The following is a 24,679-nucleotide window of genomic DNA, read 5'->3' on the forward strand; positions in this document are numbered from 1 at the left end:
TTTTAGTTGAAACTGATGAGAATGAAACATGATGATGTTGTCTGGAATAAGATGCAGAAGATACATGTTACTTTTATTTTTATTTTTTTAAGTGTATGAATGGTCATTGAAACACCGTTTGATAATGCATACATGAGCATTAGCATAGCTCAGATACAGTGGAGACAGTGAACATTGCATCCACAGCAACACAGCAACAGTGTGCCCAAACTCCAGAGGAAACAAACTTCGGTCAAGTGAAGTGAATGGGAAAACTGTGGTAGCTCTCACTGACATTAATGCCATCTATTTACTTGTGAATGCATTAATCACAATAATTGTCTCTGGATGTGTATGTGCACTCTCTATCGTGACCAATGAAAAACTACGAGTAGGTATCAAAATGAGATCAGTGATAAAATGTGAAAGCCTACTTCTCATTCAAAAGTTTTAAGAGAGACTTTTAAGTTGAAACAGAAACATGAATTAGTATCTTTTAAATCTTACTTTGTGGTGCACATAGAAGTGTGGGTGTTGAAGAACAGAACAGCAATCATCTGATGAACAGCTGCAATCTATGCTAAGACCCTCACTGAAATCCATATTAAATTGAAATATTGGAGCCCTTTTTAAACACATAAAAAATCCCTGTGTGCTTTTTTGGATAACTGCTTTATCTGGCAACTTGATCTGGGCATATGATTCAATATTTACCAGTGATCATCATCAGTGAATTTGTAGTTTGGTAACACATAGGGATGAACCCCATCTAACTGGTATCAATGCAGTAACTGTGTCCCTGATCTACACTTTTCTTACAGCATCTGATAAAGTTTTAAATGGGAGGATTTACTTAAGACTGGCTTCATTTCCTTTTCCTTTGCTTTTAGAATTTTTTTTTTAAGTATTTAAAGGAAAAGTCAAGAAGAATAGATATTACTGGAAATATTGGATCCATAGGTTTGTAGTTAAAATGCAACAAAATGGAGGGGATCTTGCTCTACAGGGCCTAATTTTAACTTACTAACTTACTATTTACTTACTATTTAACTTACTATTTGCCCTTCTGCAAATACACAAATAATGTATTTTTGACACTATGTATCCTAAGTTGATTTGTCAGCTTTTATCCCTGACTTGTAAAACTACTCATCAAAACCCTCAAGTTTTCCCTTTCTTCCTATAGATAGCTTCATCACAACATAAATATTATAGTTTAAAGAGGGAAAGTATGTGAAATATTCAGCTATTTTCCTTTACCCTTCCAAGTAAAAAAGAAACTGTGTTTAAACTGACAGAAAAATCTCTTCATTCTGCAGCAGTCTTCCATCCTCTCCAGATGGTAAAGAAACCATGATTTTTTTTCCTATAATCGGGGAACTTTGAGGAAACAGTAGAAGACCCTGCTGAATTTCCATTTGCAGTGACTTCCTCTCCCTCATTTAATTTCTTTCCTCCCTATTTCATTTTATAGCCCAGAAAAACCAATACTTGCTCTCATACCTCAGGTTCCAAGGTGACTTTGGTCTTACAGGGAAACCTCTGGCAGGCCTGGTGGTATGAAAGGAAGATTTGGGGGTAGGAGAGATGCATTCATCAAGCACACTGCTATCTCAAACAAAGATGCTTCCCTGGGATGTGTGGCCAAATAGAAAATGCTGTTGCTGAGTGTGAGCAGGAATCTCGGACAATATTTACCATTTCACCAGATTTCAGAATCACACATATCCTAGCATTTCCACAGGTCACACGGTATGAGGTTTTAAATGTAACTTACAGGTTTTAGGGCAACAAAATTATTCCTTATTAGAATTAAAAAGGCTTTTTTATTATTTAAGTAAAAAGGAAGGTCATTGATAACTGCAAACAAGTTAACTTTCAAGCACTGCACTAGACCTCAGCAATTCTTGTATGACATTAAATTTCACATAAGGGCTGTTCAGCACACTTGGGATTGATACCATTTTAAAGTTACCTGTCATATAGGAAAATTAAGAGCAATGTATATTGGTAGGCTCTGAACACAGGAACTTCTCTCCCTGACCTTGCTAGTGAATTTGATACAGGACCAGCATGTCCAACATGCTACTCCTGCCTGCTCCAGACTTCTGGTGGAACAGTTGGCAAGTTCCAAGTATTTACACACACCAACATCCCCAGAAAGCATTTTGCATGACTGGATGACTATCCAGGCTTGCAGGGTGAATTTGATTTTTACTACAGAATTATGAAGAAAGAATGCCATAATATGGATACAGCCACAATACCACCACTGTAAGGTATAATGCCACCACTTAAGTATAAAAGGAAGTATTCACAACCCTTTCATAGGGATTTGATAAAAAAAAAAAACTTCCAAGAAACTCTGACAGAAATTGTAAGAAAAGTTGTTTGTGAATCAAAATGTCTGTCAGCGACAATGAAGAGTTATAGGTTTCCTTTTGTATTTACAACTCATCTATTCACCATAACTTCAGTTCTTAACTACAGATCCCTATCTCTCTGTGCAATTTACCTGTCTGTTAAGACAACAACCACTTTCTCTAAATAAATGCTGGCAAGGTTGATTTTTACTGCTGGTCACTTCTGAAAAGCATTTTTTAATATGCTACATAGGTTAGTACATGCCTTAAAAAATGTAGTAGTCACATCTGCAGTTTGAATGTTTCTTTCTAAGAGACAAACCCAGGCCAAGCAAGACAAAGAATCTGCTGATACACACATGTCACTCCAAGAATTCTCCTGACAAAGTTCCCACACCCAATTTAATTACTTCCCTACTGTAAAAACACTTTCCATCTGCATTTATTGTAATAGTTTCAAATCCAAAACTAACAGACTATAAAGCTAGCTAAATAAATGAATGATATTGGCCTTAGGTCCCAAGCCAGGAGCTATTCTGTAAGGCTGTGTGTCTCCAGCATTCATTTTTATGCTGATGTTTCATTTTATGTGCAGTGTTTTCACTTAAGCCTTGTTTAGAGAAGAATTACCTTGCTTCAGGCTCTAAAGTGTGATGTGCCACACAGAGCCCTCTAGTGCCGTTCCAGCCCGAGGTCTGTCAGAGATTCCTCTCCAAGACCAAGTCACACTGCACCCAAAAAATCCCACTTGATGCTGTGCACACAGCACTGCATATGCTCGGGCTAGGAACACTAATTTCAACTCTGTCTGATACATCCTCCAACTGAGGCTGCAGAGCTCAAAATGGAAAGTGTTTGTGTTTGAAAACACACTTCAAAAAATGAAACTACCTGATTGACTATTTGTAGCGTGTTCTCTTGCACCTTCAAGAGAAAAAAAAAAAGCACCTTATTCCTCAGACTCAGCATGAAGGATTTAACTACAGCTTGTAAGAAATTTCCTGATGTGCAGAGATAGTAACAGTATATTGCATTCTGGGTCCTCAGTGTTTTCATCACACTTTGATGAATTTACATCAGACTGGAATTCATAGTTTTTAAAGGCTTGAGATACAATAGTCTTATTTGGGCAATCACAACACCTAAAACTATGCACTTGTATATGAGTGTTATGCTAAGCTGGGATTCTCCATGGTGTCAAAATACTCAGAAAGAACTTGACCTTTATAATAAATTTCAATCCAAAGCAGCAGCACAGCAGGTAAGTTTTTCATTTAGAAATTACAAGTACTGAAGGGCAAAGCAGGTTTCAGGTCCTGTCAAAACTACTACTGACTATGCTGCAAGCATACTTGGACACTGAACTATCTCTTCCCTTTTCGGTTCTTAGCAAACTAAATGAAAAGACATATTAATAACAGACATGAGCTAATCAAAGAAATTCAGATGGTGCACAGTGCAGCTCAAGGCACAGATACTATAATGGCCTTGGATATTGCAGGTGACCCCCAGAGGATCCTGCTGCAATAATTAAGGAACAGGTAAGATATAGGTAAGAATAGGCCTGGGGGGCAAACCTTGAATTATTTAACTTTTCTGAGTTTTAATGACATTGTTAGTGAAATGTCAGGTTTATTTTGTGGCTCTCCCCTCACAATGAAAGCTTCTGAGCTTTTATGGCACTGAAATAATCTTCTATACAGAGGCAAGACAAAGACAAGAAGCACTCACTATAAACTGAAGAAAACTATCCACCAGTTTACTAACCACCAGGAAGATGTGCATCTAAAACAGCTACTATTTCACTTGCCCAAAATTATCCATACATATACATACATGTGTAAAACATGGAACTTAAATCCATTTCCTTTTTCCCATGTACATGAAATTAGAAACGACTGTGCTGCAAAGGAATGTATGGCTTCTTTCCAGCTTATGAACACAGCATGTTTTTCACATGTGAAAACAAAATGAAGTTTTGGTAAGGGAAAATTTTCTCCAAATAAATAATTAGTTTTCCACACTGGAAATTATATTTTCATAAAACTTCAAGACCCAGGTATGCAGAAAAGGGATAACTGAAGAAAGTGAGATCTGATCACACAGATTTCCCTATACTATTTAATAGCTGGGATTTTTTAAAGTTGAATGTGACCATTTAGTGTTGTGCCATCATCTAAACTCAACAACCCAGACTCCAGGCTGCGTCTTTGACCGGGAAAAGAGAAAAAACCCTTTTCCAGAGTGAAAACCATTACAACTGATCCAGCCACTCGTTCTTTGCAAAATGAGACTCTGTGGCCCTGATGCTACAATTCCACAGCTCAGCTCGGCCTCGCTCACTGTGCCACAGTCATTTGGAGTCAGCCCTCGAGTACCGTACCTGGGATTCTGCGGCTCTGAACCATCGGACTCTGGACACGGCTTCTTCACCTGCAAAAGCAAAGCAGTGCTGGTTACTCTCACCTGCAGCACAACTTCCTGCTGCTCCCACTCAAGCACTCACAGCAGAACTAAAAGTGGATCCTGCTCTGCTCACCGTGATCTCTATAAAATATTTCCCGCACTTTACAGCAGCAGTTTGCAGTACTAAACAGTGTGTTTCATTATTATCCCATGAACAGCTGCCAACTGCACTTCCCCAGGCTCCATTAGTAGGTAAAACGTTCAGCTAAAATAGCTTGGGGAGCAGTCTTAACTAGGAACAAAGAAACCAAAGAACCAGGTTCCCCACTTTGAAATGAGAAAGCCATACTGTTCTCAGCTTGGCCAAGAAATGTTTCCCCAATTGACACTGCTTCTGTTTCCTGCTAAAGCACAAAATAATAAACACTAGGTTCTGGGGCAAAGCACACCATTAGTTAAATAATTCATATGGTATTTTTAATTTTGTGAATCTGCTAACTGTATGTTAACTATATTCTCCTATTGCATCAATGAACACATGCACCGTTTTCACTCGTATTTACAATATTTAAGTACATAAAAGGAATTTTAGCTTCCAATTTGATCTCCACAATACACTGCTGTCAGCTGACTGGAGGTGATAAAATCCATCACTGTCAAAAAAAAAAAAAAAAGAAAACTGTTCTCTTGCAGACTAGGTATCTCCTTGGGATCTTCATGATTTCCAGCAAAAATTTAATTGTACCTTCTGGTAATCTAAATTACTTGCATTTTCAGCAGAGGAAAGAAACCTTTTCCTCACTAGCTTGCTAATGCAAAATCCAGGGCTCTGTGGGAGGTTTCAAAGTTCCAGTTTTAAAGCCACCTAGCAATATCACTCGCTGAGACTCACTTGGTGTGAGAGACACAATAAGAAAAAACATTCCCTTTACAACCAGCAAGTTCAATGACAAGTTTCAGGATGCCTTGCATCAAGAAATTCTCCTATACTTTTTTCTACTTTAGAAGTATTTTTTCAGAAGAAAAAAAATTGTGACACAAACCCAAACCTGACAGGCATACAAACATTCAGGTGCAAACATCATTGCTACAGTTTTATGTTAACCACATTGTCATTAAAGTAGCATAACACCAGAAATAAAATGCTTCAGATATGTAAGCATATGACCACCATCTACCATGAAAAATGCCTTCAGTGAGCATTATATAAAAACATGAGAAACAGTTACTCAGATTACTGTACAGAGTGTCTTTGAGTGTCAGTATCCGAGGGAGCTGTTCAAATAATATATTCAAAATCATTTAATTACACTGTAATTACAACAGCCTCTCCTTGTCAGGATGGGTGTAACTTCAGGAGCATTTTGTCTCAACCGAGTTGAGAGTATTTGACCAGAAAAATAATATTTTCATTTCGCATATAAAATATAATTTTAAATAATTGAAAGCATAATGCATTTAGAGCTACAAAATACAAGAATGTAACATAATTAGAATTAATTAGAAAAATAAGTATATGCCTAGTAGCTACATAGCATGGACCCTAGCAGAGCTGCTTTTTCCATGTCCCTTTAGCATATACTCACTTCCAGCATAGTTTTGTTATCTCCTTGCTCTTAAATTTGCTGGCATTTATACATTCCTTTCCAATTTGCTGTTCTGTGGCTGCCACCAGGAGCACTGTCTCTCACGTTTGCACTGGGGCTCAGATCTCCCTCCCCAAGTCAGGAAAGTTCAACCATGACTTTACCCAGCTGCTGGAGAGTCTGTCACCCAAACATCCCAACACCCAGATTTTGCAAAGTGATGGCATGTCCCGTGGTGGGCGACTACCACAGAAGCCCCAAGATAGTTCTAGCAAAAATTAACATAACCTGAGCACTTTTAAGATACAGAATATATTAAGACCCCTGGTTTTCCCAGGCAGGAATGGGAGATGCAGTAATTGGGGTACTCGCAGATGAGTTTTCCTACCATAGCTCACACTACTATTGCATTTTATTTTGACCAACATTACAAAGCAGTCAAAATATCTGAAAGATTATGCTTTATCTGTATAAATTAACATTAAACATTACATTAACATTAGACATTAAACAGAACCATAAAACCACCAACAAAAAACCCAACTGACAAATTTTGATAAAATTTGAATGGTCATAGCAGAAAAGTCACTGACCAATTGTATCAAAATTACTCACTTCCCGTGTGATGCAACAAACTTGGGGGAAAAAAGTGAGTATTTTTTATTTAAGAATATTGCAATGAAAGCAAAATACTTTAAGAAGTCAATATTTCAGGTTTGCCACTTGGCATATAGATGATGCAGTTCATCTATGATCATTATCTGAAAAAATGTGCAGAAGCACAGAGTATAGAATTGGCTTTTCCTCTGAGACTAAATGTAAACTTCATTGTGTATCTTTAAGGTCCTTCTTTGAGAGAACAGATTTAATAAATAAAAATGTTATTTCTTAAAGGACGAACAAGCATGGGATTTTCTTTCAAGTGGCCATATGGAATGAACACCATTTCTCTTCAAGGCTACTCAAGTAGCAAAACAAATTCTGTTATTCATAAAATTATGCCACCCTTGGAGGTGAACAGAAAATCACTGTGAAAATGTCTGATCAAAGACTAAATATTGTTTCCTTTGTCTTCAGCTGCACTGTTTTACCTCTTAATCTGCCTTGCTGACTGTTTTCAAAATAATTAACTTTCACCAACACCACATTTATTTACATTCTCATGTGTTAAATGCTATAAAAAGAACCTTTTTCTTTCTTTACTCCTGGTCTGTTTTCCTTTCCCCCCTCTCTGTTTACACAGGTTTTCTCACCATTTTAGTTAAATGCATGTTGAGAATCATTCACAAGAGTAAGATTCCAGTTTCAGTTTGAATTATCTTGAACTGCACTGAACTTTCCTACTCTGGTTGCCTGCTACAAATGTTTGAAAAGTTTCAGCTGAAAACTTTTAAATACAAATATTTGGGAGAACAGTTTGTTGTGTTCATGTTTTGAATGTCACGTCATTAGGCTGCTGATTGGCTTCAGCGCCTGAAAGTTGGAGGCAAAATCCCAAAACTGAAAGGGGAAGGGGGGAGTTACCAATACCCAGGAATTTCTGTGAATTGGTGCCCACATTCATTTCCGTTTGTAAGATTCTAAAAGGCCTGTTGTCACACTGTTGGTGAACTCCTGTTGCAGTCTGGCTCCTGAATTTCTGAAGACCCTATCTGCATTGATACTCTCCATCTCAAAGATGCTGGTGCTGAACGAGCCTTAGGATTACTTCTGAGTGCCAGGAGAACCCCATGCCATCAGGAAATCTGACAATATCAAAACTGTCCTTTGCTTTGTCAGTTCCATCTCCCACTGGTACAGGGTACCCAGGCAGTACCCTGAAAGAAAAAAAACAAACCTGTAGACTCAAATGAAAGGAGGAAAAACAGGAAAAAAAAAGAACAAGGAGAAGGAATGGAAATCGGGACAAAAGAAGAATGGGCTCTCCATTGTGGCAAAACTACAGGAGAGCAGAAGCCAAGTGACAAAATTGTGACAGATGTAGGGGGGTGGTGTGGACAGCAGAAGAATACTGAGACTGGCTGAGATAGGACACCACAGTTTGCTCTCCTTTCTTCTAGATTTGGGACTAACATCACAAACCAAGCCTAAGCACTCATCAGATACCTGTGAAACTACTTTAAAAAGTCATTAGTGGCCAGTCTGCCCAGAGCAATGGACTAGTTCTGCTACTCCAGCTTTACTGAAGACCTAATTAATGATCCAAGCTGGGAAGCTACACTTTGAACTTACAGGGTTTTGTATAAATGTTGCATTTATGTAGAAAAGTGAAAGTATCATTTGGCTTAAATTTTTATTAAAAGTAATCAAAGTTTTATACAATTTCTACCTTTGCCTCTGACTTGGTTCATCAGAATTCAAATATGATCACCACTAAAATGTCTGATAATGTGAGAGCATTGTGAAAAAGAGATGCATTTATTAGACAGCAAAGAACTGTAATAAAGGTATATGATAAATATTTACATTATGAAGGATTTTATATTAATCGAGCTTTGGATGCTTCATGTTTAACAAAGATAGAGTGAAGAACATTAAAAGAAAAATCTAACTATGCGTTCACTGCAAGAAACAAAAAAAGACACCCCCTGGAAAGCCTAGGATGTCAGGTAATAAGATCTGCACCCTAATGCGTAAGAGGCTGAATTTCCACAGGCCATATTAATTCTGGCATTTCCTTGCTTCTGATGTTTTTCTTTGCAACATTAACATCTTTTAACATGATTTTATTGGACCCCATTACACTAAATGTTAAACCATGAAATGGTCCTGCTCTATGAGGTGTTCTCACACACACACACTGGTGGTATTAAACTCGTAATGCAACACAGGTGAGAAATCCCTTCTAACACTTACAGCTGAAAAATATTGCCACATCAGCACTAAATTATTCTGGCAATGAATCTGCTGAATTCCCTCATCTACTGCACCAATTTCAGCCTTGAGGATCCCTCCTAAATCAGCAGGATTGCAGCAGGACTGAGTAAAGCCTGCAATGCTTTGGGACTGGAGGAAGCAGCTATGTGTGGTGGTTCTGGGGAGGCTCTAGCATCAAGGAGACAAGAATGAAGACAGAAAAGTACTTTTTGGGGACCCAAGGACAACCTCAAAGCACATCTTTGTGCTTGCTCAGCCTGTGTGATTGCTCTGGAGTATGGGTAGAGCAAGTGCACTTCGACTGCCTGGATGATTCCCTGCAGCAAATTCCTCTGGAGAAAAGTTGACTCTGCTCATTGTCCAGAGAAGAAGTCTGTAGAACACCTCCAGGAGAGGATGGCACAGGCAGGGGAACAATTTGATGGAAATGTCAGATAGAAGAATATGACAGGACACAAGTGACACTGCAATGGGAATGAACAGTAAAGTAGTTCTCAAATGATTTTGGATACTGACTTTGATAGTGTTTACATGAAGTTTTTAATTGTCTTGACAACAAAAACCTTAGCAGAGACTGTCTCTACAATGCCTTTGTATATATTATTTGCCAAAGATTTCCTCTGCTGCCATGGCGTCATTGACAGCACAAAACAAATAATGTCATTTGCTTGACCAACAAAAACGGGGCAAGGGCTTGTTTACAGATACAGTGCTGGGATTTAGTCACAAACTGTAGCCATGCAGAAAATATAAATGCTTTCAATTTAATTAAAACACCCCCACAACTGAACAACAAATATTATTGAAAATTAAGCAGATTTTGATGAATGAATTCAAATAATACTCCAACTGTGTATGTCCTGTGAAGACAAAATCGCAAAATCAAACACATGCTGAATAGAGCTAGAGAAACATCTGAAAAGAATTCTAAATAATCCCAAATTCTAAACTGATCTTTTCACAGTAATTCACTATTCTGCCACACTTCCATCAACCTCATAAGGATTTCACTTAAACTTAGTAACAATAGTAAAATTATATAATTTAAAGTTTGTATTAAAATACAATATTAAATGAAATTAAAATGCATATGAAAATGTAAGACTATATAGTTGTGCACAAGGAAACTTTAATTACATTTCTAATGTAGTTAAAAATCCAAATATTGATGCTACTGTTCAGAGAAAGAACTTGAAGCAATAGAAATCTGATTTCCCCCCCCCCTATTTTTCACTGTACATAGCTGCATTTTATCTGAATCACATCCTGAAGTAGATTTGTCGTATTTCAGCAGATATGAAAACAAGAGTTCTGACTGCAATGGAAGAATGAGGAAAAATATGCTACATTAATTAATTTAAAATTCATTATTAAAGGAGTTTTTTGGTTGTTGGTTTGGTTTTTCATAATAAAATTCTGTATGAGCTAGTTCTCTAGTAGAAAGAACATTTCTGCTCATCACCTAAACTAGGTTTAGCTATTCAGTGGTCTCTTCTATTTTCTTAGTAACGAAATCATTATGGCATCAACTACAATTGACAACTCTAATCAAAACAAGATTGAGGATTGAATACGCATTTTTTTAAAAATGAAAAAAAGTGAAAATTATTTTAAAGTTTTGCGTATGAAAGCAGACTGCTGATGCTAACCTTTGCATTTTATGTAGTACAGTAGAGAAGACTTCATATTCAAACACATCAGGTATGTTTCCATGCCTCTAAGGGGTGAGAGCATGGGATGGGAGCAAGTAAAGTCACTGCTGTTCCACAATCATTTCTGTTTTCCATGCAAACCTTTCCTGAGATAGATTTGTTCTCAATGAAATGTACCATTGCTACCCTCCTGCCTCCCCTCCCTCTCCCCAGAGTAGTACAGTAGTAACTCTGGTCTGCACCACTAACTTGCAAGGAAAAATAATCCAGAAGGGATATATTTAGTACTAAATACCTACAGTTCAGGCATCTAAATAGGTCTAGGCTTGTCATATAAAGCTTCCTTTACATCTAACGGAAAGATACAGACGAATTTCACCGGACCTAGAGAAGTCATCTGTTTCAGACAGAGGGGAATTACACCAATTAACTGTGACTAATGGCTTCTGCTCTCCAATTACCTGCTGAAATGCAGGTAGTTGGGAAACACTGAGAAAATGGAATGGTGCTGCAAAAGAGAGAGGGACAAAGCCTTTGTGTATCAACCTCCATGAAATCCTCTTTGTTGGCAACACTGATTATAACAATGGAGAGAGATGGCTCCCATGGAAGTTTTAGAGCCTCAGCTCACTTGAACCAGTCACTGAACTTGGTAATTTCAAGAAGGAGCTATGACTTAAAAAGCATACAATAATCTTAAATGCTTCCACTTCTTGAGATGACAATCTTCATGATTCTCACAACGTTCTGGATTTTCTGTACAAATTGCTGCTGGGAACGGCATGGACATATCAGGAGCCAGTTCATGGACAGCCCAAAGAGCTGCAAAGAGGCACTGCATTTCCTTTAGGTCTTATTTCACCAGGCTGGAATGATGAGCAGTGACACACTAGAGCTCTTGCTGGTGTGCACATTACATACACATTGAAGTTAATGGGAATTTAATCAATCCAGGTAAATGCCTTTTTCATACTTCCAGTGAGACTATAATGATCGTTTCTTTTGGGCACACTGCACAGCCTTACCATTGACACAAGCCTTTGTAAAACATAAATCAGAAAGCTTTATCCAATATAAAACTCTGTTTCTATTGAGAAGTTTTAGAGAATGACGGTATCATTAAGGTGACATGAATTGATAAAATCGGAGACAACTTTAACTCCTCAATTTTCTTATTCATATGCTATCATGGGGGACTAAACATTCCTTCCTTGGTAATTTCTTGCTAGTGGAAGGGTTTCCTACGTGTTTGTTTTTGCAACATGACTAATGGGTTCACACAGTTCAGAGCTCTAAGCGTCTTTAAAATCTTTATACCTGCAAACATTTTTAAAACACATTTTAAATTGCCTTTGGCACAACTGCACTAAAAATATCAGAGGTTGTAACAGTCAAGTCATAATTTAAGCGATTGGAACCTGCAAAGTACTAACTTCTGCATTTTGAAAAGCATTTATGCATGCACTGTGGGAAAAACTGGCATTCTTTTTTCTTTTTGTTTGTTTGTGTACAATGAAAGAAGGAAATATGCCTTCCCTTAACTGGTGGGTCAGGCAGGGCAAATGCCATACTACAATGGCACTTTTTGTTTCAGCCTGGGTTACCTAATAGCTCAGAGCTCACAGAAGCTTTTTCCCTGAAGCTGGGAGGGTGGCCTGGTTCCCTTTGAAAAAGTAAAGAAAAAAAGAAAAAAGAGAAGGGAAGAGAAGGGAAAAGAAGGGAAGAGAAGAAGGAAGGAAGACATTAGCTCCCCATTCAGATGTTCCAAAGGTTTGGAAACTCCACCAGCCTGGAGCTCATTTATCAACAAATACAAATTCAGGAAAAAATACTAAAGCACTAACACTGGTTTTCTCTCATTCTCTTTTCTTTTTCTTTCTCTCACATTATTTTCCTGGCTCTCTCTCTCTCCCTCCCCCCCCCCCCCCATCCCCGGCATCTCTTAAAAAACGCCCAAACCAACCTAAACACAAACCTTTGGCTTTTTTTGCCTTTTCAAGTCAGCACCATATCTCAGTGAAGCTGAATCTGCAAGTGTACCCTTGGTGTCTTCCTGGTATCTCCAAACTGGCAATCAGCTTGAAGATACCATTCTCAATCTAGACATGGAAAAATGCTTACTGTTTTTACTTCAGTTATGTTCCCATTATGTCCTCCAGTTTTGTTACAATTATACCATTTTTTTTTAAGTGTTTGCTTTTTAAATATCAGCATTCCCAAATAACACTGATCTCTTTTCAGGAAAAAATAAACATACTGAAATGCAGGAAAACAACTCCACTGTGCAATGCTTTCTACATTTCATCTTGTGATTCCTCAGCTTCACAGAAATATTGTAAGCAAACTAGGTGTATCAAAACTGCTTTGGAGGTATCATTTACTATTCAAAGGAATACCAAGTCATCTCTCCTTATATGCATAAAATTCAGAGCCTCCTCAGAAAACCTGAACTTATTTTCTTTACTCCTGCTTTTCAAAACCAACCAGGGCCAACAAATGCAAAGAAAAAAAGAGTAAACTTTGAAGCTGAAATTTAAAGCAATGAAAGTCAGGAAGTTCAAAAGTTAATGTTCCTATGGCTGTGTTAACTTGGCCATGCTGCAAGTAGATCATGCAAATACTTCAAGCTATTTTGTTAAAGGCTATAGTACTGTGCCATAAAGCATAATAAAACACACTGTTTTTATTTAATGTAGAAATCAACTTGTATGAGGAACAATATAGTGTATTTCTAATGCTGACTTTTCACCACAAGTCAAGTATCTCTGCCTCAAGGCACTTCTCTGTTCTGACAATGCTGGTGACTCATTGGAATCCAGCTTCCCCTTAGCTCACCCAAGAGTTTACACACTGACCCCAACAGGAACAAAGGACAACTTCTCCCCTGACTCGTTTGCCTCATCAGAAAATAATCTGTCTTTCCCTTTGAGATCAAAGAACACTTGTTACAACTTTTCCATCCCTCACTTAGATGAAATTTAAACAAATGGCCTTGTCGATCATCTCCTCCTTTCTGTTCTTCACTATCCTGGTTTTTACCAAGGAGCATATTGATACCCCAGTGCAGTAAACAACATGACCTCACATCTATCAAATACTCATCCCCACTACAGATGACGAAATACATACATGCAAAATATTCTGATTTAGCAAAGAATTTATTTTACTCTCCTTGTACTCTTTTGTTTGACTTCTGTGTTTTTAATATACATATTGCCATGTGCTACAGTTAAAGGAGATCAGCCCCCAGAAAATGTGCCTTATTCTTGGTCCAATATGTTATGTTTCTTAGCTCCACTGCTGGGTCAGTGTTAAGTAAGCAATGTCTGAAAAACCATCAGTTTCACTATCCTCTGTCTTGGAGAAGCATACTCATCAGCTGCATTCTTCATCCCAGAGCTAAAAGGACTTTAAAGACAAGGACTGTGGTTTTGAACTATATTCAAAAAGCTCAGGAAAAGAAAAACAGCTCTAATGTGTTCACAATACCCTCACTTGATGTGACCTTTGTACTAATTAGTTTTCAAGCACCAAAGTCCTCATAGAAGTACAACCTGTTTAAGAATGAATAAATACCTGGCTCAGATCATGGTCTGACAGAATGGGATGGAATAGTTTGGGCACAGTGAAAGCATTGTATATGGATTCAGCTACATGACAACTTGATTTATTGGCAATCCAAAGAAAGTTCCTAGGTTGAGGTTTGAATTATTCCAGACAACATGGTAAGCTCTTCCTACAAGCTCTTCCAAGTTTAGCCACTTGTTCATTGGTGCCAATTTTGCTCAGATACTTTTCAGCCAACTTTTCTTCACTTTTGGTCTTACCCAAGCTATATGAGACAGATGTAATGGTAGGAGAAAAGTTATTACCTGCAGTGTCTGCCAGCATAATCCACCCTGTGTGACCTGTCCATTACAAATATGTCATACAGAATCGGAGGTAACCTTGCACACGTCCTTCAGAAAAAGGGAGAAACTGTTGCAGATTTTCAGTACACTTCTTAGTGTACAGCCAGTATGAAGGACTCAAGTCACTTCTGTGTTTTTTTGGATCTGTCTTCATCTCTCAGGAGAGACAACCATATTCAACCAACAGCGTTGCAAGTGACACAGAGTACCAGAAAGATGAGAAAATGTAATTGAGTATTATTCACGGATAATTAAGAACATCTGACTTCTTAATTATCTAAATGTTGATAATTTTTATCAGTAAAAATACTTGTTATTCATTGCACTCCTTCACAACCCTGAAAGGCTAGATTATGTTTATGCTGAGACCTGAGAATGCAAACAGGCTCTTTGTGCCCAACTGCAATGACTGCAGAGTGAGATCCTGTTCTGCCAAATTCTGCATGGGCTTCAGCAGCAGCTGCCCGAGGTGATGCTGTATTCACTCCTCCAGCAAATGGCATTTCCTGAGCAGAGGGGTTGCCAAGCTTGGGACAAGCCCACAAAGATTTAAGCTTAGGCCTAAATCGGATCGTGGTGGTTTGGGCTGTTACTGTTAATGCAACAATTCAGAATAATGAAGGTAAGTCTGAATCTGCCTTTGTAGGACAAGAGGCTCAATTAATGCCAAGAAGCAACAGGTGGACAGAGCAATAAGACAGGTTGGAAGGAGATGAACAAGGTAATATGAGCAGGTAACATGAACACAATTTTAGCCCAGCACCTGCCTACCTATTAACAGCTGGGAGAGTCCTGTAGGCATTGTGGAAGATGGGAATTATGTTAAAACAGTACTAAAACAAAATAAAATTTTAAAAAACCCCACCACAAAGCCCCAACAATAAAAACTGTTCTGCTATTCTGCAGTAGCTTTTCTTCTGGTAGTAGATCAAAGGTATTCAGCTATAAATATCTGACTTTTCCACAGATAATATCTATGAATCTGATCATGAACAAATAATTTGGTCTATGAAAACAGCCCAAGCTGAAGTCATCAGCTAATTGTACATCACTAGTATTTTTTGCACTATGCCCTGAGGCTATTCCAATTAAAACCACCTGCTTAAAGTATATACAAATTACTATGCTACAAATTATTTTTTAAAGTGTGTTCAAAACTTTTGAAAAAAGTGGAAGGAAGGAGAAAGTAATAAACAAGTGCACATCATAGTCTACTTAGAAAATTATCAAGTAAATCTCCTGTACACTTACAGTGAACAGCTGTGCTTTTTCCTAGCTTCATATATTTCTGTTCTCTCATATTACTGAAGCTAATTTGTTTAGAATTTTAGCAATAATTTCTAGCAGCTGGAGTCACAATTATATACTACATCAGATAACTAAACTTCAGCAAGCTATTTCTCTCATAGTATGGATGCAAAAGATTATTTGTAGTTCAAACTACTTGATGGTGAAAATTAAATAATCAGTTTTTTGTGGCCCAGATGTTATCCAACTGGTGAAAAAATAATTTTTTAGAGGTCAGATAAAAGGACACACAATGCTGAAGTGTCAAATCTCACAAATACTGGATATAAACTAAAGACATATTGACATACATTTGTATCATCAAGGAAGCAAATTTACTTTGTTTCTGGTTACTTTAATTTTCAATGCCTTTGGAACATGTCAGTAAAAGTGAGGAAAATGCTGCTAGGAAATGAGTATTTTTTTCTTTCTTTTTTTTTTTTTTTTAAGCATAAGGAAAGAATAATAAATTAGCAAAGGCAAACCATAGATAAAATCTTTTCTAATAAATACATAGGAAAATATACTGCATATAATGTACACTGCAGTTGCTATATGCTAGTAAGCATCACAGAAGCAAACTCCTATGTAGTGACACTACTTTTTATACATATGATTTAGATTTGATTACTCAAATATTATAATGAACATTTACAACACAACATTCATTAAAAACACTGTTAATATTGTAGGGCAAGATTGCCACTCAGGGAAATGAATCATAAAAGAATAAATGATTAATTGTATCTATATAGAGGAATACAAGATGCATTTGGTTGTATACTAGTAACAACAGCCACAATTAGAAATCACATTAAGAATATTTAAGTTTGGTTTTGTCTCTTGCGTTATGCTGTAGTTCTTAGCACTAGTCAGAAAAGCTGTATTTACAGCATAAAGTCTGTAAATAAATCTCAAACTATCAGCTAATAATATACTTTTCATTATTAGCCAAGGGGGACAGCATCAGAGGCAATATAGCTCTTGAAAGGCTGCTGTAAGAAAGAACCACTTGACAGATCATATTTCAGCTCACATGTAGGCCAATTTTGTCTCTTTTTTCAGGTTTGAAAATTTGACTGCTAATATCTCACTAGAGATCTTTAGTATATCCAATGAGATTTTAATTTTTTATTATTAATGCTGTTACATTAAAATGCATAATTTAAAAATGTTTGAAAGCATGTTTTAATTTTAAAGGTGTTTTATATACAAAATAGTTGAACTAGCTTTCCAGAAGCAATCAATTATCTTTGTTGGGGTTTGTTTTTCCAAATTCATACCGTTTTGTTTATATTTGCTGTCCTCCAGTAAATTCTTTAGCCAGCAGGCAATTACTTGGAATAAGGAATTCTTCCAATTTATTTTGGATGGTTTTATATACCCATCTCAAGTATTAAAGAAAGAAAAAACCTCTTTAGTTTAGGAAAATATAACAACCAAGATTCCCTAAACTCTCAAAGCATTCAAAACAAAAATAAAGAGACAGCTTCATAGTGACAGATGAATTTCCTGTGCCCAGGGCAATGCCCAGCAGTTACAATAAAGTATATTTTCAAAGCATCTGCAGCCATTTCTCCCACAAGAGTCTGTGCATTCGCCCCTGTTCCAGACAAGGAGCAAGTGTCCTTTGTCTCCGGCTCAACATGCCAAATCCCCTGCATCTTTTGACTCTCCTCCCTTCTCTCCTGTCTCCACAACCTGATCCTGGAATGTTTTGGCCACGAGGTTAAGAAAGATTCCCCCATTTATCACAACCTGCCAAACTCAACAGGGTCACAGTCCCAGCCCCAGTGCTATCACTTAGCTAATCCAGCCTCGGCACAGGCATGAAACTTCAAAGATATTTTGCCACGGGCAAAAGTTAGTCCTTATTTGCTTTAAAATCCCAGTATCAATCAAGTTAAACTGTGCTTCAGTGGAGCTAACAGTTTGCATGTTCAGAGCAACATTTGGTTCTTAGCTGTGGCTCTAATGGAATGCAGAGCTCACCTGGGATAGCAGTACAAATACTTCAAGTACAGCAAATATCTCATAATGGGACAATTCAATTTATCCATGAGAACACCCTTAATGAAAAGAATTGTTCAATCGTTCATGTAAAGACACAAAAGCACCTTCTGGTGCATGTGTGCAAATGAATACAGATAATACACACAGAATCTCTGTTTATGTTAAATCACTTCAGATTATTTTATCTTCCAAAGTTTTATTATGAGTTAGACCAGATGAGCAGCCAAACTTACATGATTGCAAAAGTCAGTTAATGAGTTACAAAGATCCCTGAAATTAATGTGAAGAACAACTACAGATTTACTATGAGAACAAGCAAAGGACTTTTCTTCAATATCTAGGAAGCAAATTATCGATTAACCCTAGGTAAAATAATATGTAAATTTTACTATTCTGGGACTCTGCCTAGTGATTTCTATTCAACCTAATGCAAACAATACAATAATTATGCTTTTTTAATTAATCCAGGTTCTTCTTCAATGTATATTTTTAACTGCATCGTTCTGGAGCTGAAAAGGGATCCATCTTAAAATCAGCTTTTTAAAAAATCTTCACCTTTTCAGCAGATATTTACTTATAATTGAATACTTTTTAATTATGTATTAATTGAGAGCAATAACTGAATATTGCAAACCGCATAGATATTATCTTTCCTGTTAAGCTATTACTGAAATGTATATTATTTTTTTCCAGCAATATGATTGAAATGTCTTTAACAAAATAAAATATAAAAAGGAAGCAAGTAGCATATTAGCTACAGAAATAAATTCTGCAAACTGCTCACATACCTTTTGTACATAAATTTAATGCAGCCATGCTGTCCTTTTATTTAAAAACACTGAAACAACATGTTAAATTTTTAATCCCTTATGACTAACATTTAATAAATAGGTTTTACAATTCAAAGCTTGAAACTGAACAAAGTGCTAATTATTTCCTCCATTCTCCCACAGTAAATGTAAATTCAACAAAATCTATGTATAGCTATTTGCCAAAAAAACAATAGGAAATAAAAGATTTAAAAATAGGTAAGCATGTGAAGGAGACAGTATGCAGTGTGGTTTTTCATCTGCTTCTCCTATTTAACAGTATGTTCAGACATTTTCACAGACCACATTCTGTTTAAGAAAACAACTTTGACTTCTAATTTCTGTAACAGATGAATTAGCTTCCTTGTATGCACACTCTAGCACGCATCTATATGTGCGTGCGTGATCACACAAACATACAAACATACAGATTTTCCAAAGCCAAATTCAAGTTCTTTTGCTTGATATTATCCACATTCACACACGGCTGCTGCTATTTGATTTGCTGTACCATTTAACAAGATGGACTTCTATAAATCTCAAATTATCTTGGAAAAATGCTTTGGCAAGAACTATTTTTTTAATTCAGGAATTTAAAATATTACTTGGTTTATACACTCTTTTCAAATTTACGTTTGATTTACTTTAGAAGAAGTTGTAGCGGCACAAAAGTTACTGAGACAGTCAAAAGCTGTTTAGCTGAAATGTATTTCAGAAAATAGTGAACAGACCAAGAAAAGAAACGTGTAACTGGATCCTGCTGCTTGCTGCTTACCGGACCACAGGCACAAAATCGAAGAACTTACTGGCTGTAAGAATTTATCATACCTTTCTTCCAAGGAGGTTCCCTACCTATTACACATCCCTATGGCTGTAAATGCCTGTTTACAGCTGGACCCAATTGCCTTGCTCTTTCTTTCCTGGGACTTTGCTTGCCGTTCTAGGGTAATAAAACAGCACTCCCAGAGTGAACACCCCGGCTGAGTTTCGCAGAACGAAACAGACATTTACGGAGCAGGAATCCCCATGCCAGCTCCCACCGTGGCCTCTGCACCGCTGCTCTTGCTGCTGCACAGACCCCACGGCAGGGAACAGCATCCGAGTGCAACAGCAGCACATGCACATGGGCTCCCTGAAGAAAGCTTTAATCACAATTTAGTCACAAAAAATTGGTCTGTTCAATTGCAAAGTGCATTAAAAAAATAGACAACATTACAGAGATAGCGAACTTCGGAGGATGTAGGACCGATGCTTTAGAATATTTGCACTTCAGCATTATTTGTTCCAAATGCATGTCTAATCAACTTAGAAGTTAAATAAATTATTTAAGTATTAGGAAAATAAATTTATTTTATTGTATCCACAGTTTTTGTAGTTTAATTAATTTGAATTCTAGAAATTTGAGTTATGTATAGACACCTGTCTCAGCCTACCAGCCTTTAAGTGTTTCTTAAAAATATGTTATTGAATAACACACCAAGGAACTGCTCACAGATTTGACAAAACATGTTATTTGCAGCACATTACAGAATGACACATTTTATTTCTTACAGTACTTAACAAGTAACCTCCTGCTGCCCCTGAATCCAATCCTGTGACCTATCTAAACTTCTGCATTCTAGAGCCACCACGAACAAATACCTTGTTCTAAAACCAAGTGCAAAACTGCTACTACAGAAATTAAAATCGACTTCCTTTTCAGAACAGAATCTGAATGGGAATTAATACCCATTTATATTTTCCATTTTATCACTAAACAACATTTGAGTCAATATTGCAAATTAAAATCCATCATAACCTTACCTCAGTAGTCTCTGAAGAACAGAAACCAATTCCCCAGATATGCAAAGTCAGTTTCCAGGACAGAAAAAAGAGAAGAGAATATCTGTTGCGTTTCACACTAATTAGCTTCCTCTGTAGAGCAGCTAAGGTGTGCAGGCAGGTTTTCGGGACCAAAAAGCTTTCGCATCAGTCAGCTAGGATTTTTTAAACTCAGGAAAACTGAAGACACTTTGTTCTTCCTTGAACTGTCATGCCGAGCCTAGCACAGTCCAGTTACTTAAGTTAACTAAGAGGAGATCTAGATAGTAAACAAGCTTGGCTCTGTCCAATGGCTTTCCACACCCTCCTGTTTATAGTAAGATGACTGGCATTCAGAGGTCACCCCATCAACAGCTCCTGTCTTTCAGTGGGTATCCAGTGTGCTGCATTTATCCCAAGGCTCTTTTAATGAATCCACCTTTCTGGTCCCTGCTTGCCTGCTGTCGCTATGACACATCTGCTCCTTATTGTGCAAAGCCCTATTAAGTGTTAAAATATACAGAAAAGTCATACCTGGGCATATATTCTGCAAGTAATTCAGGTATTTATAAGTGCTTACCTTGTCTGTGAATATTAGCAACAGAAAGTCTTTTTAAAGATCAAAGAATTTTGCCAGCAACATTCATCTTGTGAATAAAAGAAATTCAAGAGGAAGGAAGATGGATGTCATTGTTTGATCTGGATTTAAAACTTTTACAAATACTCCCCAGAAGGATAATGCATGTGCCTGTGCCAGATAATATTTGCTTGAATATGTTAACATGCTGGAAACAAGAGATGAGGAGTGTCCTAGAGCTCTGCTGTAAAATGATACAGAGCCAAGAAAAACAAGGGTCAAGTGCCAGGACCCCAGTGAAAACACCAAGTCAGTTCTGGGATGAAAGAATACATGGAATTGATGATTCTTACAAAACACAGTACATCTACAGCAGTGTAGAGCCTCCCAGCTCTCATTTTTTAGGCATACAAGTGCTACTGGTTACAGGAGGTTTGTGATCCAACTGGAAATTGTTTTCTTCACACAGCACTGCAAACCGAAAGAATAAACCACCTGAAAATTGCTTATCGCATTAGATAGAGCTAAACTAACTGTATCCTAGAAGGAGGACAAGAAAATGGTGTTCAGTATTTTCCTTCAGAAGTCTTACAAAAATAAGAATTCCAAATTTCTACCAGTACTTTTCCTCACTCCTTAGCCATCGGGCAGCATAGGAAGTTCAGCCTTGTTTCAGTGGGGATGTGAAACTGAAGATGGCACTCTCTCCCCATGCAAACACAAGCCCGACTGCTGCTCAGAAATGCTCTTTGAGTGAAAGTTACACCTGTAGCACATTTTCGGCACCATTTTTTTGTCACCACTGCAGCATCAAAATGACAGATAGCAGCTTGGCTCTGCTAAAGCTAATAAAACATGATTGATGAACTGGGCTAGAAAGCCATGTCAGTTCAGATTAGGATATTTGTGCCATCATTTGACAGGTTCCACGCTTTATTATTAGAATGGACTGTCAGGACTATAATGGCTACCAGTAAATACATCCATCTAGATGCCCTGATGCCTTTTTTTTGTACTTAAACTACTAATGAAATGTAAATGCAAAAGTTTTTTTTTCATGTGAAATCCCACTCAATTTTTATAAAACACTTCTGCTTGGAAATACAATATACTTCCTTAAACAGGTGCCTGTCAGCTGCTATAATCTCATACACTGAAATCCAAGTAAGCCTCATTTTACTGCATTATGTGGTATAATGAAGGCCCACCTCTTTGACAATGAAAGCCCACTGAAGCATATTTAAAGTACTGGAGAGAACATAATCAGCTTTCAGATGTTGTTTTTGACATTAGCTTTGGGCATAACCTCATTCTTAACTGCTGAAACAACACATCAGATGTGGAAGGTGGCTAATCAAGATGGGTTGGCGTTTTCAGCACCAAAAGAAAGGAAACAAATGAAAAAGCTGTTGCAGAAAATCTGCCAGAGAAGACTGAAAGCACCAGGATGTACATGAACAGCGGGCTCTAAGACTCCAATCCTACTCAAATGCAGAGAGTCCTCAGAGTAGTGGAGAGTCATCACAGGAGCAGATAAGGAACAGAATTTGTTTCTTCTTCTCCCAGGCATCAGGCAGAGGAAAAACAGCCTGGGCTTGGACTCCACCAACAGTTAAGGAGCACACCACCACTCCATCTGCCCACCTCTGTGCACAGGAAGTCCTCACTCAGCAGCTTCAGACCAAAGCAGATTGCTTGCCACTCCCTGACACCACCTCTGTATTCCCATCTTCTGTCACACACAAAAGAGCCACCAGTCTTCCTCCTTTTCCCAGTTCCACAAGACAATTTTATTGTTTCTCAGGTCTGGATGCCTGTAGGTAAAGTACAGTCCCACACACTTGTAAAGGTGTTTATCACACAGTGGCGATAAAAAATTTCGATGCCAGAACTTGGTGCACAAACTAGTAGTGTCAAGAGACGATCAGAGAAGATTATTACATCTACAGCATGTGCTTCTTTCTCAGACTGAGTGACAGGGAAACCACTGTCCCAACATCCCTGAGATGGATTAACTTCTCTGCAAACTGAGATTACTAAGGGGGAGATGTTTTTTGTTGACACATAAATCAGAAGCTTCTTCATCATGCCCTTCATTTACAACATCATCCTAAGAACACAAATGTAACAGAAAGAAAAACAGCAGACATTAGCAAAGAAAAATTGCAGCCATTTCAGAAAATATGAAAGCATTAAGTGTTTAGTATTTTGAATTTCTCAATTAGTTTTGCAAATAAAACTGCTTGGTTTAGAGCCACAGTAGTGAAAATTACTTTCAATATTATTTTTTCGTGTTCTAAATTCTGTATTAGATGCTGTTGTTCACTGTTTGCCTGCAAAACAGAGAATAGCAAACAAAAAAGAAAACCTATCAGCAAGCCTTTACATTTTAAGCAATGTCACAAACTGATATTGCCAAGTTGCAAGTGAGTTGCTTTTTTACTATTCCTTCAGTTTCATCATGGGATGTGAAGTATTTCTCAATGTACATTGCAAGGAAAAACACACAGCAGCAGCACATTTTGTTGCCATTGAGCAACCTTCTCTAATACATCCTGAGAACCACCACAATCACTTCACGTTTTGAGTCAGTATATTTTTTAAGCAATACAATGATAAAAATCACAAGAAGAATGTAAGTAGAGATACTTTTGGAGAAAGGGATGCCTGTGAGACTTTGGGTTGGTCAGTTTTGTAACTGAAGATCAAATTCACTGGTAAGTTCCTGATGTTCAATGAATTCAATGAGTTCCTGAGTTCAATGTTCCTGAATTCTTTAGTGGATCTTGCATTCAGAGGGTTTGAAGACGCTTTGATTAAGAGAGCTGCACCATCCTCTAATTTTCCCCTCTTTGGGGTCTGTCCACATTTTCCTGGCTGCCGGGCTCTGGCAAGTCACCACAGGCCCTGGGGGTGGCAAATTTTAGCCACAGAATAAATAATGGTATAATGGTGCCTCCAACATGCCTGGCTTTTTCAAAAGAACTAACTCAACTGCTTTTACCTTTTCTTGTTAGTTTGTATTTTTAGTTCAAAGATAACTGGTAAGTGAAGATAAGTGGTAACTGAAAAAGTTTATGAATATAAATAAGAATTACACACTGTAAACAAAAATTTAAAAAGCAACAAACTGTACATATTTACAAATAACATTCCTCAAAGAGCTTTAAAGCATCACTTTCTAAATAAAAGTTTAGAGGTCTTTCTATTTTGTCTTCTTTTTTCCCACCTGCAATTTCTGATTTATTTCTGCAGTCTTATAATTCAGTCTTTAAACCGAAATATCAAGCCTTTAACTTGAAACATTAATGATCAACACAATAAAATTGATCTATCTGGCAACGAAGTATTTTGTATCCATCTCAATTACTTCCACTGGTTTCACTGAATTTTTTTTTCTAAAAATTACTCATTTACTT

The 24,679-nt window shown here is 37.4% G+C and overlaps 1 protein-coding gene across 8 annotated transcripts in view; it reads right to left on the bottom strand.

The window, feature by feature from the left end:
- EYA4 (EYA transcriptional coactivator and phosphatase 4) overlaps window positions 1–24,679 on the bottom strand; it is a 137,146-nt gene that overhangs the window by 60,141 nt on the left and 52,326 nt on the right. For all 8 annotated transcript variants that reach the window (XM_088161765.1, XM_088161767.1, XM_088161770.1 and 5 more), the window contains exon 3: window positions 4,726–4,775. In XM_088161765.1, the coding sequence (XP_088017891.1) occupies window positions 4,726–4,775 (50 nt within the window). The remainder of the gene's footprint in view (window positions 1–4,725; window positions 4,776–24,679) is intronic.

The sequence above is a fragment of the Sturnus vulgaris genome, chromosome 3 (genome assembly GCF_052056855.1).
Source record: "Sturnus vulgaris isolate bStuVul1 chromosome 3, bStuVul1.hap1, whole genome shotgun sequence".
NCBI classification, from domain to species: Eukaryota; Metazoa; Chordata; class Aves; order Passeriformes; family Sturnidae; genus Sturnus; species Sturnus vulgaris.